Genomic DNA, 15,700 nt, shown 5'->3' on the forward strand with positions numbered 1-15,700 from the left:
ACATGCCTAAATTGTTTGGGAAAAGAATACCAAGAAAGATATTTGTATTTATCAAATTAGAAATAAGTAAGAATATAGTCAATGTCTCAGGGAAATAAAAAATATTTAACTTAACTTTTGGTCTTTGCCATTTTCCCCTTCCCAAAATAATAATCAGTATTTTAACTAAGATTATGTAAAAGATCTTGCATGCTCTTAAAACTCTCCCCTTTTTAGGTCTATTAAATATATACATATTGTTGGGATTACTCATCTTGTCATTAGGAAGTAATGAAAATAATCAATTAATGATCAACTTCATTTTCACAACTTCCTAGTTGTAAGCAAAGAGGAGGAACAAAGTCTTAAAATGCTGGACATCTAGAGGAGCGGACATCTGTGATACTACTACTCGCTTACTACAGGAAACTTAAAATGCTGAGATTTCAAAGATTTGCTCCCAGCCCATGCAGCCCAGTCCGTGAGCACTATTTTGGCAGACTCGGCCTTATTTAGACTTCTCTTACCCCCTCTAGTGTTGGCAAAGCATACATGTCTGCTTAGCCAGTTACCTCACTGAACAAGAGCTGGGCTAAGTCCTGCCCATCTATGACATCACCCCCTTCTTCAACCACTGTGAGGTGAAGCTTTAACTTCAGACTTGGAGGTGGGCTGTGTGTGCACGAAACTGGAATGCTTTCCCTCTCTCACTCCTGCTTGGTCTAAGAGTGCTCTGAAACAGGACAAGCTCGCTGGGTACTGCAGCTGCTGTTGGCTTTGTGTGTTCTGGACCTGCCGAGGAAAGGGGTTGATTATTTCAGTTAACAATCAGTGGAATTACAGCTGGAGCTGGGCATTGTAAATAGGATTTCCTTTTTTCTTCAGCTTTCTGGTAAGTGTTCCTTGTTTCTCTCTCTCTCTCTTTTTTTTTTTAATTTTTCCACAAAGTTTGATCTTTTACTTTCCCACGATGAAATCTTAATCTAGGCTCTCAACCATACAGATGAACGGTATGGTTGTAAACTAACAAATAAAAATGGATTTTACCCTATAACCCATACCTCGGAAGTTTCTTATATCTATTTGCAAATGGATTAGTCTTGTCTTTATGGCATCCTATTCTTTGGAAAGACCAATTTAGAAAATAGCAAGTTAAAAACTTGAATGTTTTGCTTATCCTGAACACTAAAAATTAAAATTCGGATTTTTCACTGTGCTAATGAAACAAAATGTTTGACAAACTTGGACTCTGCTGCATGTGTGGTATGATGGGCAATTGTCGTTTTTACTACTGTGAAAGGAAATCAATAAGCCTTCAGCACATAAGCAGGCAGGACATGAAAAGCATACGTCTTGCTCACAGCTACTTCTGTAGACTTATATGCTTTTGTAAAGGATTAACAGCTACACCTAGATTTTAAAGCTTGCATTGCTAGCCTACATTTCTGCTTTGAAGATTTCAGACTTGTGGATCACAACTATTTAATTCAACCCAGAGGAGAGTGAGACTTCCAAACCATATTCCTTCTCTACTATAATGCCAAAATTCATTGCTTGGACAAATGTAGTATGTGACTAGCATGGTAATTCATACAAAGTCCACTCAGAGAAACTAACAAAGCTAAGCTTTAGGGCTATGCATCATGCATGCAATAGGACCAGATTAACAAATCTACCCCCATCCCCTGGAAGAAAAAAAAACAAAAAAACAAAAACCTAAACCTAAAAATCTCCATTCTATTTGTAAATAGCATTCATTCAGCTAACAACTAGACTCTAAAAATATTATGCTCTCCCCCCCAAAAATCTAAAAAGTAGTAGGACATATGAAAAAAATAATCTAGTATATTAAGTCTGTAACAAAATGGTTGCATTGAGGCAAACAGTGCAACAGGGCCCGAGATTCCCTAAATATCTTTTAGGGTTTTTTGTTTTTGTTTTTGTTTTTTGTTTTTTGTTTTAATTTGGGAAGGTCTTTTTCCTTCTTAAGAACAGTAAAAATCTAGATCTTAAAGGAATAAGAAAATACATTTTTTCACAATTAAAAAAAGACAATTATATTTTTGAGGTTTTAAAATAAATTTAACTGCTTCTCTTTTTAGGAGCCACCATTTACATATATATGTAAAATTTAAGACCACATATCTACATAAGTGAAAAATCAAAAGAACTGAAACAAAATAATCGCACCCAGTAGAAAACTGACTCATCCTTAAAAAAGCCTCATTTGGCAGTCTGTTTAAGAAAATCCATTTTAGCTTCCCTAAAGTAGTAGATATATATCTGTTAGGATTCTATATATTCTTTATATATGTATATGTGTGTGTGTGCTGTGTGTATGCAGATGTATATACTGTTAAAAGTACCATGCACAAATGTTACTCCTGCAGATATTACTCAAGGATATAGCAAGTAAATAGCTAATATACAATACCATATCATTAAACATGAAATAATAACATATAACAAGGAATATGCTTACCCAAATGTGATTACATTTCTTAAATATAAATGAATTAATTTTGAAATAGCATTAAGCACATAAAATCCAACTTATTTTAAGTGGTAGCAAATGTATTAAAATGAGTGAATGAATGAATGAAAATAATGAACTCATTATTGTTGTGTCAGGTATTGTTATCTATTGATTACTAATTTGGTTGAACAAGTCACTTCTCTGCTGACCCTTTTTAAGAAATCAATTATAGCCAATTCAGAATGTATTGTTAAAGACTTCCTACCCATTAATATTAGTCAAATATATAATTGGTCAGCATATAAAATCACATTTATTAAAATGAGTGAAATAATGAAAAATCCTGTCCACTGAGAGTGACAACAAAACATTAGGTATTTTTCTTTCAAGTGCTAATTAATGATCCTCAAATTCTATCAAAACTTTTCCAGAACTAAATGAAGCAGTGTGAAATAAATTTGGTTGAAATCTTGTGGCTGTCAGACTTTGTTAGTAGGCTATTAATTATCTTTATCCCAGTTTCTTCTTTAGACTGTATCACCCAATCAAACAGAAACTCCAATTATGCTCAGCATCTCCTGCCTTAGGACATAGAGCTCTAATGGAGGAACACTTTAGTCCCCCAAGATGAAAACTACAATTACTAGTGTTACAAATATTTAACTTCACCTTAGAGAAATTTTCTGTACTTCCTTTAGCTACATAACCCAACTCTTTCCCACCTTATTAGAGTATGTTTAACAATTTCAAAACCTAGAAAGATGATTATCAAAGAACTTGCCTTAAATTTAGTTTTTATTTTGTGATATGTCAAATATCTTTAAAAGTTCTCACTTTTAAATAGACATATTTCAGTATAATATACTACTGCCTATGTTCTAATTCTAGAATTTTTTTTTTTATTTTGCTTAAAGTCAATATTTAAGAGTCTTCCTTTAAAAAAAAAAAATGGTGGGTGGCCTACAAAACAAAGGATGTGATCAGTCACAGAACTGGAGCTAATTGATCATTCTGAATACATCTTTTTAATTTTCCAAAATTCAAACCAGTTGATTTAGAATGAATTGTCAGTTATTTTTAGAAAACCATAGTAAATATAATCAGTTTAGAAAGTAAAATTCAGTAAATCTTTTAAAGGCTGAAATTTCTTCCCCGTGTACTGTGCCCCCCCCCCTTCCAATTCTTGCCCCCTGAGGCCTTCACTGTTCTTCTCAACAGGAGGCTTTGTTGTAATTAAAGCAGAGAAAAACTGGACAGCAGCAGCAAACATCTGACTTGTGGCTCCTAAAAGCAGGCTTCTTGTAGAGTGTACCACCCCCCAGTGGGCAAAAACTCTACAGTAAACTCACAGAAATATCAGTCCGGAAAAATGTATTTTCTCTACAGAGAATAAACAAAAATATCTTATAGGTATTTATAATATGCCATCATTTCAGGAAATTTCTAGGAGTCAACAATTTACCCCACTCTACTCCCCAAAGACTGGTTGAATTAAAAATACTATCATTCCATAATCAAAAGAGTTTATATTTCAGGATAGATTTTACAGTTTCAGAATATAGATAATGTAATTTAATATGCATTTTGACATATCAACTAAATTAAAAGCACAAATTTTCTAGCATGTGTATAAAATGATTTTTAATTACTGTGGCCACTATTAAGCTATTTTTTATAGAGAAGAAATCACAAATATCTTTTTTTTTTTTTTTTAAAGTAGAAAGGATGAAACATTTAGCAACATAGCTAGAGTCTCAGTTGTTTTGCATACGCATAATCTCTTTCTCTACCTCAAAACAAGTGTCAGGAATTTATGAAAGCCCTTTCCAGGTATTGCTCCACTGAAATTGGAGGCTGGGAGAAATTGCTCTCACTTGATAAGACAATGATAGCTTTTGTTCTTTATTCTTTTTACTTTAGATGTGGGCAAGTTACCTTGGCAACTTGGAGAAGAAAAGCTGAGTCCACATTTAGTTAAACACAATTTTAAAATTATACCACTTTTTTTTAATCAATTATTATTTGGTGTAGTCTTATTGCTTTTTTTAAAAATCAACACCATGGTGACATAAGAAAACAAAATGTTCATTTTTTTCCCTAATTTTGGAATTCTTAAGTAACAATAAATGTTACAAACTAAAAAGATATAAAATTTGATTTGTCCAATACAATAAACCTATAATTTATTCTAAGAGCATATTTGTGATTTAATATAAATAGAAATGAAATTAGAATTACATAGATTGAAGTAAGTACTCCTCAAAAACTCTTTAAAATTCAACAGATATGTCACTTTTATAAACTCTATACTCTCAAACTTATTTAGTTTGACTTTCTCCAAAGGAAGTAGAAGCCCCACTTATGCTGTGATAGTTTTTCTTTCTGGTTAAACTAATATATTGTGATGGAAGTAACATCCCAGTTTACTATTTTTTTGCTTTTTTGTCATTGTTGGTTTTTTGTTTTTGTTTTGTTTTAAAGATGCCCCATTTAACTTTACAATCCAAAGTAAATAAAGTAAGATCAGGTTCATTGATCACAAATTTAATGGGGAAAAGAATCAGTGAAGTAAAAAGAGAAAATAGCATTATTTTAATTATTATATTCAATTTTACATAAAACAAAGGAAAAAAAATCTTTCTTGAGTATAAAGTCATCTACAAATTAGTCTAAAAAGGCACACTGCTTCTTTTACATTTCAGCAAACCCTTTAGACTTCATGACTCTCAAGAGAAGAGTTAGAGGTCCTTCTGCTTGCCTAGCATTAAACAAAAGAATGGGAACTTTCCTGAAATTTGATGATCGTGGAAAATTTAACTACTAGACAAGTTGCTTAGAAAGCAATTTGTTGTCACCATCAACTAATCTTATGTTCTCCATTTTTAAGATTAACCATGTATCTACTTGGTTTTAAATACTACTTGGTGCTGCAATAACTTAAATATACATGGTTTTGATCATTTTGTTAAGCTTTCTCACTGCAATTGAAAGCTTCATAAACAAATTACTTTCCTAATCCTCTGCATATGTGCCAGGTTACCAAGAGCATTTTATAAAAACAAAGTGAATTCTATCAAGTCTGTTTTCTTTTACCTTGGACTGCACTCAGAAATAATGCAAGTAATTTGAATTAGAAGTTCTATAAGTAAATTTCTTCTTGGCTTTAATATTGGAAAAAATATATAGTTTACCATTTTAGGAGAATATTTTCCAAAGATAATTAAAAGGAAACCATAATAAGAAAGACCCATAATATTTACATCATGCATGGAAGTTGAAAGGAAAATAGGAATAAATAGCATTTTAAGTAATCAAAGTCAATGAAAAATAAACCAAAATATTTAAAATCAAAAATAGTAAATAATGGAGGTGGGAAATTGGTACTAAATTCATATAGGCTATGGCCTCATTTTAACACAAATACCAATATTTCAAAATACTAATCCTGTGTGTGTGTGCGTGCATCTGTGTATGTATATGTGTATGCATGTGGATAGATAAATAAATGTGTGTGTATATGTTACATATACATACACACATATATAATCTCTATAGTTACTTACTTGTTTACAAATATTAGTTGGCTACAATTTCTTAAATTGCATTAGTTTTCCTCAAGTTTATCTCCTTCATAATTTTTTTTGATGAAATGTATTTGAAGCTTTTATGTAGAGAAATTTCATTGTTCCCTATATCCAAAAGAATAACTAAAATACACGATGGCATAGTGATTGGGTTTTTATCCTTATTATAATTTCAATGTTACAATAAAGTTTGGATGACAGAAGCATTTTTAAAAATAAAGATTAAATATTCCTTTAACTAGATCCCCATTTATTTTTCCCTAAGTTATACCCTTAACAACATTTTTAAAAAAAAGAAGATTGATCCTTTTTTGTTCAAATTTAATAGGCTCTTTCAAGACCATGAATCCATAAACGGCTCTGAATTTGATGTTGTGAAAACCTGCCCACAGTGTCTATACCAGCAGGGGTCATTTTTCTTTTCATCATGCAGACTCAACCATAATGACTCTATGTCAGAGACTATGTAGAGAGAGCTCAAGAAGAGGGAGTTTGGCAGCAGGATACCCAGATTCTATGTGGATAGATCACTATAGCCTTTGATATGCAAAAGGTATTGTTTTGAGTTATAGTTTCAAACATAAAAGGGAAGTTCGAGATATCAAACACTATCAAATCCTGAATTGAACTGTTTTCAGTTTAAGTAAGGGGTAGGAATGGGAGGGAAGTTATAAACTTAATCCATATATTTGAAACTGTGTCTTTCTTCTCTTAAGAGATCTGTTTTTTGGTTTGTTTGGTTTTTTTTCCCCCTATTTTTTTCTCTTTGTTTTTATGCAATTTAGGGAGAAAAGAAAGACTAACTAGTCTAAGAACTTAATGAACTTTAGTGTTCCCAATTTAATCCCAAATTATTATCACTATTGTATTAGTGGTAAATGTAGGTTTGCATATCAAATGGGGCCAGGAGGAAGCAGTTTTAAAAGTGAAAAGGTAAAGTAAATATATTGGTCTTTTTCTTTCCCCAACTGAAGTGTAACTGATTTTCCTTCTCTGTACAGCAAGTGTTCAAATTAATGCAAGACAGAGTTTGATTCCAAGTCAACTCTGTTCCTAGTAAGGCAAATAATTAAAGATGTTCTCTTTTATCTTTGGTTATTGATATTGGCGACATCCTATGGTGCATGTTCTGGATAAGCCTGTTTGAGGAGCAGAAGTGGTGAGAGGGCATCAACATTTTTTTTTTTCCCAGACTAACCCAGTGATTTCATCATCTCAGTTTCAGAATTCTGTTTAGATTGCTCTGGAAAATATGAAATGTTTGACTTGTTGACTCATTCATCACTTTCTCATTTACTGTTTTCTTGATTGTTTTTAATCAGTTTCTAATAATATTTAACAGAAAAATAATTATTTTCTAAGAAGCATAAATTACTTAATTATCTTAATACCTTTAAATATATTCATACTATTTTCATGCTTATGAAATGTTTACAGCAAATAGTTCTAAAAGCAGTTTGCAATCATGATCTCAGTAACTTGAACTGCCAAATGAATAAGAGGCAAATATTTTCAAGAAAACAGAGTACTATAATTCAAAAATTCCCAAAGAAGTTTGAAAGGCACCAAATTCAAACGTCACATTGCGAAATGAATCATTTAGTTTCCTCTGTGGGTACTTTGCAATATTCATTAGATACTATTTTATACTCCTCCTATAAACTGCTTTTCTCAGTTCAAGCCTAAGTCATAAATCAAATATATCTGTAATTTGGAAATAAAAAATGATTCTATTTATCTAATCAATCCAAGTTTCTTATAAAATTAAATTCAATGGCATTTAAAAAGAAAATAATTTGTGGTTGTTTTTTTGTTTGGTTTTGGGTTTTTTGCTTAGAACCAAAAATAAACAGCTCATTTTTAACATACTGCTTCTCTATAAGGTTTGAATTCTGAAACAGCTGCTCTCCTCGTTGGATGTCATGTAATGATTATGGGGAAAAGTAAATTACTGCTACTCCAGCCCTTAATTTTAGGGTCAAGCATCTCTGTTTCAGAAAGATGCTCTTCCTTGGACAGAACACACCTAAAAAAAAAAGAGTGACCTTTCACAAAAGACAGTAAACAAAAGAACAGCCTGCCTTATTAGCCAGTGGCCAAAATAATGCTATCACTAGAATTACTGATCTCAGCAGGCAGACTTTTCTTTGGAAAAAGGGCATTTATCCTAATGATTATGTTTTAAAAAGTGGAGAAATGCACCATCATGTTTTAATGAAATTTGTTATCTATCATTACAATGTGTTAAATTTAATAAAAGATCTTTCAGCCCCAAATGTACAATTTTAAAACTACTAGAAATATACTGACAAAAACCTGATATATTCATCTGAGACAATAATTAAGCCTCTGACTTCCATATTTCCTTTTGGCCAAGACCTGCCTAGGTTTCCAGACTGCCAATTAGGGCCCACAAACACCTCTAATGAGCTGAAAACTTGGAATTCACATTATGTAGGTGGGAAAATTAAAGAAAAAATAAAAAGGCAGTATCAGACTTGATCCTAAGCAAATGAGAAGAATTTTAAGAGACAATTTTCAAATATTTGTTATAGTTAAAGTTATGGTGGAAAATATGAATGGTTTATCAAACACCTAGAAATTTGTAGTATTTATATTTGTTTCATGATACATTTCCTTGTATATTCAATATACACTTAGAATTATGCCTGTATGCCTTTAGACTTTTACAGTTTGGATAGTAGCAAGGTAAAGATGAAGTGAGGCATCATTTTATAAAGAAACATTGCTTCATATTTACCAAAATAAAATATTCTTATGGAATATTGATTGAACCTAACTTCAGTTACCATTATTTTAGAGAAGTGGAATAGTAAACATAAAAAGAAGCAAATAACAAATCTACAAATTTCAGTTGCTTTCTACCAAATACTAGGCCAAGAGATCTGTTGGTTATGTAAATAACAGAATTAACTTAACCCTTAAAAATCTTTCAGTATGTGAGTGTACAATGTTATCAATGTTTCACTAAGCTTTGTTTGTTTTCACAGGTTAATTAAGTGACCCAGGATTTTTTAGAAGACATATTTGGAAGAAATATAGCTTGTTCTCTTTTTTATTTATCCAGAAGAACATCTAAATTTCATTTTATTTCTTGTTTCAAAAAAGAAAATCTATGCTTCTGTAACAAGAAGAAATACTCCATCAGAAATTTTGGAAAATTTACCAAAAAAACCCAAACAAACTGGAAATAGCTATTTCACTGCAGGTATGCAGACCTCAGGATATAGCTACTCAACAAAGTTTATACTTGGGTAACTTTATACAGGAAGAGAATTTGGGGGGACAACTGCCTGAAAAACCTATTATTATATAGGCCTTAACATCATGAATGGTTTTCTTCATGTGGATCTGAAATCACTATCTCTGACACTACACAGAAGAGGATATAAGAATTTCAAAGAAGGCAACTTCCATTAAGGCATTAAACTATACAAAAGAAACTCTTGACACAGAGACTCTATTCGAAGGGGGAAAAACATACAGGAAGCCATGTGTTGCACATAGTAACAGGAAGCTGAATTGTTTCCATCCTACAATCTAATGCACTTGTCAACCATGATGAACAACTGCTGGAATGTTCACTCAGAACAGTGAGTCTTGTCAGGAGGTATATGCTGCAAAGCACCCTTCAAATAAACAGTCAAGAAGCAACTTCATGGACTGAACAAGAAAACCCCTCTTCAGGAAAGCAATTTATGCCACTGGATCCCTGTCAGCACAGATTTTACTTAAATCTCTAAATAAGGTAGGGAAGCTTTTAATGTATTTTATTTTCATTCATGAATGAATGAAAAGAAAATCTTACTTAGACCTATCCTGCATCTAAAATTATGATACGCAGATACCACTGCAAATATCTTTAACTACCATGGAAGTTGAATAATGCTTGGGAATTTAAATTGTGATCATTATGTAAAAGGGATTCATAGTGCTAATAGCTATAGTAGTAAAATGCCAGTTTTGTTTTGATGTAGAGGGACATACTTATTTACATTTTTAATAAATTATATGAAAGTATGGGTCCATTAAAATATGGGTCATAGAACTCAAAAACAAGATGTGATGGAGGGAGAAAAGAAATTTTAATATGAAATTATTCACAGCATTTAAGAGTTGGAAGGGTTCATGGAGATAATTTACTTATTCTATCATTTTGCAATTTTGATACCCACAGAAAGAGAACAGCTTGCCCAAGACCCCATAAGTAATAAAGGACAGAGCCAGGATTTGAACCCATGTTTTTTGACCCTTGACTGATACTCTGTTGTTGTTGTTGTTTTTACTTTCCCTATTACTTCACTATAATCTGCTGATGCCCCTGAAATGGAGTTTTGTATCCAGTTATGTGGAAAAGTACTCACAATATAAACTTTTCTCAAACACTATGTTGTTTATTTTTTTCTCTAGATTTTGTCTTTTAAAAACCATCTTAACAATGAGAACAAAAGAAATAGGTGATTTCCCTTACTAGATTCTAGTATACCATCAAAAGATAATTTTAATTATTTCAGGATTACTTTTGTTAGAATGGGAATTTTCTATATTTTTGCTTATATTCTGATAAATTTCTGTTACTGTAGAATGAATATGTCTCCTGAATACATGGTCATTGGGACCAGGTAAAAGTCCTTTATTCAAGGACAAAAAGTTGGGCATTATAAAAAGAATCAAAGTCTAAAGAAAAAAATTTAGACATTGCTTTAACTTAACCATTGACTGAGGACCCTAAATTAATCAAATCAGTAATACTTGGACAATTTATCAATACATAATGATGTAGTTATTTTGACATAAAAAGACTTAAGTCAACAACAATAGTAGGCTTATATACTAAAAGCATTTATCTAAGGTAGCATTATATAATCATATTCATTGAATATATAGTATAACAAATCTGTTTTTAAAAAGTACTATAAACTACTTAAGACCATAAACACTGAATAATCTGTAAGTAATAAGTAATGCAAACTCTAATGTTTTTTCTGATACTTGTTTTTAATATCACCATTGTGATTTCTAAATGCTGTCTGAGTTATTACTATTCTCTCTTTTCATTTTTCCATCTTGTAGGGCACTGAAATCAAGAGAAAAAGATTTCTGTGAAGACCTCAACACTTCTGACCATGATCAATCCAACCTGGAGCATCTTCTTAATTTGGACTAAAATAGGGCTATTCCTTAAAATAGCACCCCAATCAGTCATGGCCAAATCCTGCCCTTCTGTGTGCCGCTGTGATGCAGGATTCATTTATTGTAATGATCGTGAGCTAACATCCATTCCTACAGGAATCCCAGAGGATGCTACAACCCTCTACCTTCAGAACAATCAAATAAATAATGCAGGAATTCCTTCAGAGCTAAAAAACTTACTAAAAGTAGAAAGAATATACTTATACCACAACAGTTTAGATGAGTTTCCAACTAACCTCCCAAAATATGTTAAAGAATTACATTTGCAAGAAAACAATATAAGGACCATTACTTATGATTCACTGTCAAAAATTCCTTATCTAGAAGAACTGCATTTGGATGACAACTCTGTTTCAGCTGTTAGCATTGAAGATGGAGCCTTCCGGGATAACAACTATCTCAGACTGCTTTTTCTATCCCGGAATCACCTTAGTACCATTCCCTGGGGTTTACCTAGAACTATAGAAGAACTGCGCTTAGATGATAATCGGATATCCACAATTTCATCACCATCTCTTCAAGACCTTACTAGCTTAAAACGGCTGGTTTTAGATGGAAACCTATTAAATAACCATGGATTAGGAGACAAAGTCTTCATGAATCTCGTCAATTTAACAGAATTGTCATTGGTTAGAAATTCCCTTACTGCCGCACCAGTCAATTTGCCAGGAACAAACCTGAGAAAGCTTTATCTTCAAGAAAATCACATTAACCGGGTGCCCCCAAATGCTTTTTCTTATCTTAGGCAATTGTACCGATTAGATATGTCCAATAATAACCTAAGTAACTTACCTCAGGGCATCTTTGATGATCTGGATAACATAACTCAATTGTTTCTTCGAAACAACCCATGGTACTGTGGTTGCAAAATGAAATGGGTACGTGACTGGTTACAGTCTTTACCAGTGAAAGTTAATGTCCGTGGTCTTATGTGCCAAGCACCAGAAAAAGTTCGTGGAATGGCTATAAAGGACCTCAACACAGAACTATTTGATTGTAAAGACAATGGGATTGTAAGCACCATTCAGATAACTACTGCAATACCCAACACACTATATCCTGCTCAAGGACAGAGGCCAGTTTCAGTGACCAGACAACCTGATGTAAAGAATTCCAAACTCAATAAGGACTATCGTACCACAGTGAGTCCAGTGAGGAAAATTATTACAATTACTGTGAAATCCGTCAGCACTGAGACTATTCGTATTTCTTGGAAACTTGCACTACCAATGACGGCTTTAAGACTCAGTTGGCTCAAACTGGGTCACAGTCCTGCATTTGGATCTATAACTGAAACAATAGTCACAGGAGATAGGAATGAATACTTAGTCACAGCCCTCGAGCCAGATTCACCATATCGAGTATGCATGGTTCCCATGGAAACCAGTAATCTCTATCTCTCTGATGAAACCCCAGTTTGTATAGAAACTGAAACTGCACCCCTAAAAATGTACAATCCCACAACAACTCTCAACAGAGAACAAGAGAAAGAACCTTACAAAAATTCCAATCTACCTTTGGCTGCCATTATTGGGGGTGCTGTGGCACTAGTGGCCATTGCATTGCTTGCTTTGGTGTGCTGGTATGTGCACAGAAATGGATCCCTATTCTCAAGGAACTGTGCTTACAGTAAAGGGAGGAGGAGAAAAGATGACTATGCTGAAGCTGGAACTAAGAAGGACAACTCCATCCTGGAAATCAGGGAGACTTCTTTTCAGATGTTACCAATAAACAATGAACCAATATCTAAGGAGGAGTTTGTAATACACACCATATTTCCACCTAATGGAATAAATCTGTATAAAAGTAACCACAGTGAAAGCAGTAGTAACAGAAGCTACAGGGACAGTGGTATTCCAGATTCTGATCATTCCCATTCATGATACTGAGAGACTCAACAGACTTTATTTTTTTTTTAAACCCAAGGAAGGTGACTGTGGGTACCTGTTCTACTGCTAAACACTGGATTAAAGACTGAAAAAAAGCAATGTACTGTACATTTGCCATATAATTTATATTTAAGAACTTTTTATTAAAAGTTTCAAATTTCAGGTTACTGCTGCGATTAATGTAGTGGAGATGCCTGACCACAATTCTATATTTTAGTATTTTTTAGTAATTTGTACTGTATTTTCCTTGCAAATATTGAAGTTATAAACCATTTACTTTTGTGTTCTACTGAGTAATATGACTTGTTGACTGTGAAAGTGAATTTTCTTGCTGTGTTGAACAATCAGGACTTTGCATTCACTTGAGATCCTTGTAGTATAAGCACAGGCCATTTTCCACTTTGGTATTAATAAAATGTAAAAACTGGCTGATTGAGAAAAAATATAATTGCAGACATTCACAAAACAATGTGCAGGCTATCAAATATGTACACCCCAATGCAACTCAATAAACAGAAGTTTGTGAAGTAATGGGCAATATCAACTTTCTAAATATCACCATTTTATCTCTAAGCAAATTAGACATCCCCCTTTAAAAAAAGACAAAAAGTATTCCTTCTGTACATGAATGAAATTGATTGCATGAAAGCAAGACTTTGAAGCCTATTAATTAAATGAAATACTCAATAAGGCTTCAAAAACACCACACATACCAAAATTTAACTGGTCTTCCAATTATGAGAAAATATATTTAGGAAATTCAAAAGAGCTATCTTGCACGGAATAATCACAATATCAGAACTGCAGTTTGGTTTTATATACAGTACCATTCTGGTTTTTTTGCAAAAGTGAATTTTAAACACATAATTTATAATTCTGTATAAGCTATTATTCTGAAAGGGACACCAATGCTGATATCCTAGCCTAATAAACAATAAGAGGTAGAGCTATATAATAAGCATTTCCCTTGACAATCCAGATTAAGTAGTACTTAATTTAACTAAGTGTGAATTTTAAAAATGAATATTAGATCTCAAATTTAGTTCTGGTATTTATGAGATGTTTTCACACTGTACATAAATATGCTCAATTTGTTTTCACCATGACCAAGAATACTGCCCATTACTATCACAGTTTTCTAGAAATTACATGATAAACTTGTAATGTAACATTTATTTCTAGATTCCTACTGAATTGTGAGCTATTTCTTGTTTAAAAACCAAGCCTTCTGTTGCCATGATTTTTTTTTTTTTTTTTAATTTTCAACTAAAAACCAAAGTGCATTGTACGCCCTTTGGCCAGTCTTGTATGTGCCTTGATCCAACGCTACATGTATTCAGCTTTTAAAACTCGACAAATTTTTCATACACCCTTAAATATGAAAAATATTGGTCTTAATGCTGAATAAAATAAAAAAAAATAAGGACAGAACAACTGTATTTGCTTTTTCCAAATTACATCACTGAATTGAGGTAAAATAGTAAACAATTCAATGATTTCCTAAAGCAGCCCATGCATAATGATTAGCATAAAAATATAGGATATTTTTTTTAAATCTGGGACTAGAATTTGTACTCCACTTTATTCAGAAGTACTCAAAGGGCTTAACACTTAGCCCTTAGATGTGTTCTAGAAACATATCCTTCAGATTTTTTGTTATGATATTAGATGGAAGATTAAAAATGATCTCCCAGAGTGAACATTTAAAAAGTTAAAGAAATAACACTCCCCCCAAATGAAAGCATATATGCCTATCAATTCAGTAGATGCTACAACGTGTATCTTCTATTGGGAAATAGAATATATAATTGGTCTAACAATGGATCAGAAATGCTTTATTAAAACTCAGAAGGTTCACACTGTCCATTTGCTTTACTTGAATTTACTGTCATAGAGGATAGTTTTTTCCAGGATCTGTTTGATATTGAGACACATTATTAATATGGGAAGAGGTTACTAGGAAACATTTTGTACTCATTTTAAATGGGATAATTACCAAAATGATCATTCTATCAAAATCATTCACATATGGTTCTATAAGAAGGCAAAAAAAAGATAGATTTTTTAAGTGCCTTGAAACCTATGAAATTATTTTCTCCTATAAAAAGTATATAGCACAATAGCAAGTTTAGGATAAGCTTTTCAAGGGCACAGAGAATTTAGGCTTGTGTATTAATATGTGCCTTCGTTTCAAGTTTTTACCTATGTTATTGATCATATCTTCATCTAGGATGACACAGGATGATTTATCAAAAGTGTAAAGAGGACAACAGCTATATGAAAAAAAAAGCTGGGATAATTATATTCTTTTTCTAAGGTTATTCTAGAATATACAAGTATTCTAATGATACTAGAATATCCTAAATTTCTCTAGGAAAAAAATATATATACATATATATCCCTGGTAAACTTTCAAGGTGCAAGTTTTGCTCCAAATGGCTCTAGATAAATTGAATACCAATTACCAAGAAGATTAATATTTAAAATTCCTATTGACAAAAATAGGTCTCCAAATTTGGCAGTAATGTAGAAAATACAGAAAAGAACTGTCTAAGCTT

The 15,700-nt window shown here is 32.5% G+C and overlaps 2 protein-coding genes across 6 annotated transcripts in view; one reads left to right on the plus strand and one right to left on the minus strand.

Annotated features, from left to right (window-relative positions):
- The window catches only part of MACROD2 (mono-ADP ribosylhydrolase 2), a 2,172,380-nt gene that overhangs the window by 1,856,212 nt on the left and 300,468 nt on the right, over window positions 1-15,700 (minus strand). The gene's annotated exons all lie outside the window — the stretch shown is intronic.
- On the plus strand, window positions 637-14,576 carry FLRT3 (fibronectin leucine rich transmembrane protein 3). 2 transcript variants are annotated; one of them, XM_074287828.1, is made up of 4 exons: window positions 646-871; window positions 6,368-6,592; window positions 9,051-9,808; window positions 11,134-14,576. In XM_074287828.1, the coding sequence occupies exon 4, from the start codon at window positions 11,187-11,189 to the stop codon at window positions 13,134-13,136; it is 1,950 nt and encodes a 649-aa protein (XP_074143929.1). In that variant the 5' UTR covers window positions 646-871; window positions 6,368-6,592; window positions 9,051-9,808; window positions 11,134-11,186; the 3' UTR covers window positions 13,137-14,576. The 2 variants fall into 2 exon arrangements, with proteins under 2 accessions (XP_074143928.1, XP_074143929.1); XM_074287827.1 differs by lacking the exon at window positions 6,368-6,592 and having other exon boundaries at window positions 637-871.

Source organism: Sminthopsis crassicaudata, chromosome 2 (genome assembly GCF_048593235.1).
Source record: "Sminthopsis crassicaudata isolate SCR6 chromosome 2, ASM4859323v1, whole genome shotgun sequence".
In the NCBI taxonomy this organism is placed as follows: Eukaryota; Metazoa; Chordata; class Mammalia; order Dasyuromorphia; family Dasyuridae; genus Sminthopsis; species Sminthopsis crassicaudata.

What these genes read in the sequence shown, in the direction of transcription:
- FLRT3 (XM_074287827.1), top strand. Translation starts at nt 11,187, where the DNA reads ATGATCAATCCAACCTGGAGCATCTTCTTAATTTGGACTAAAATAGGG.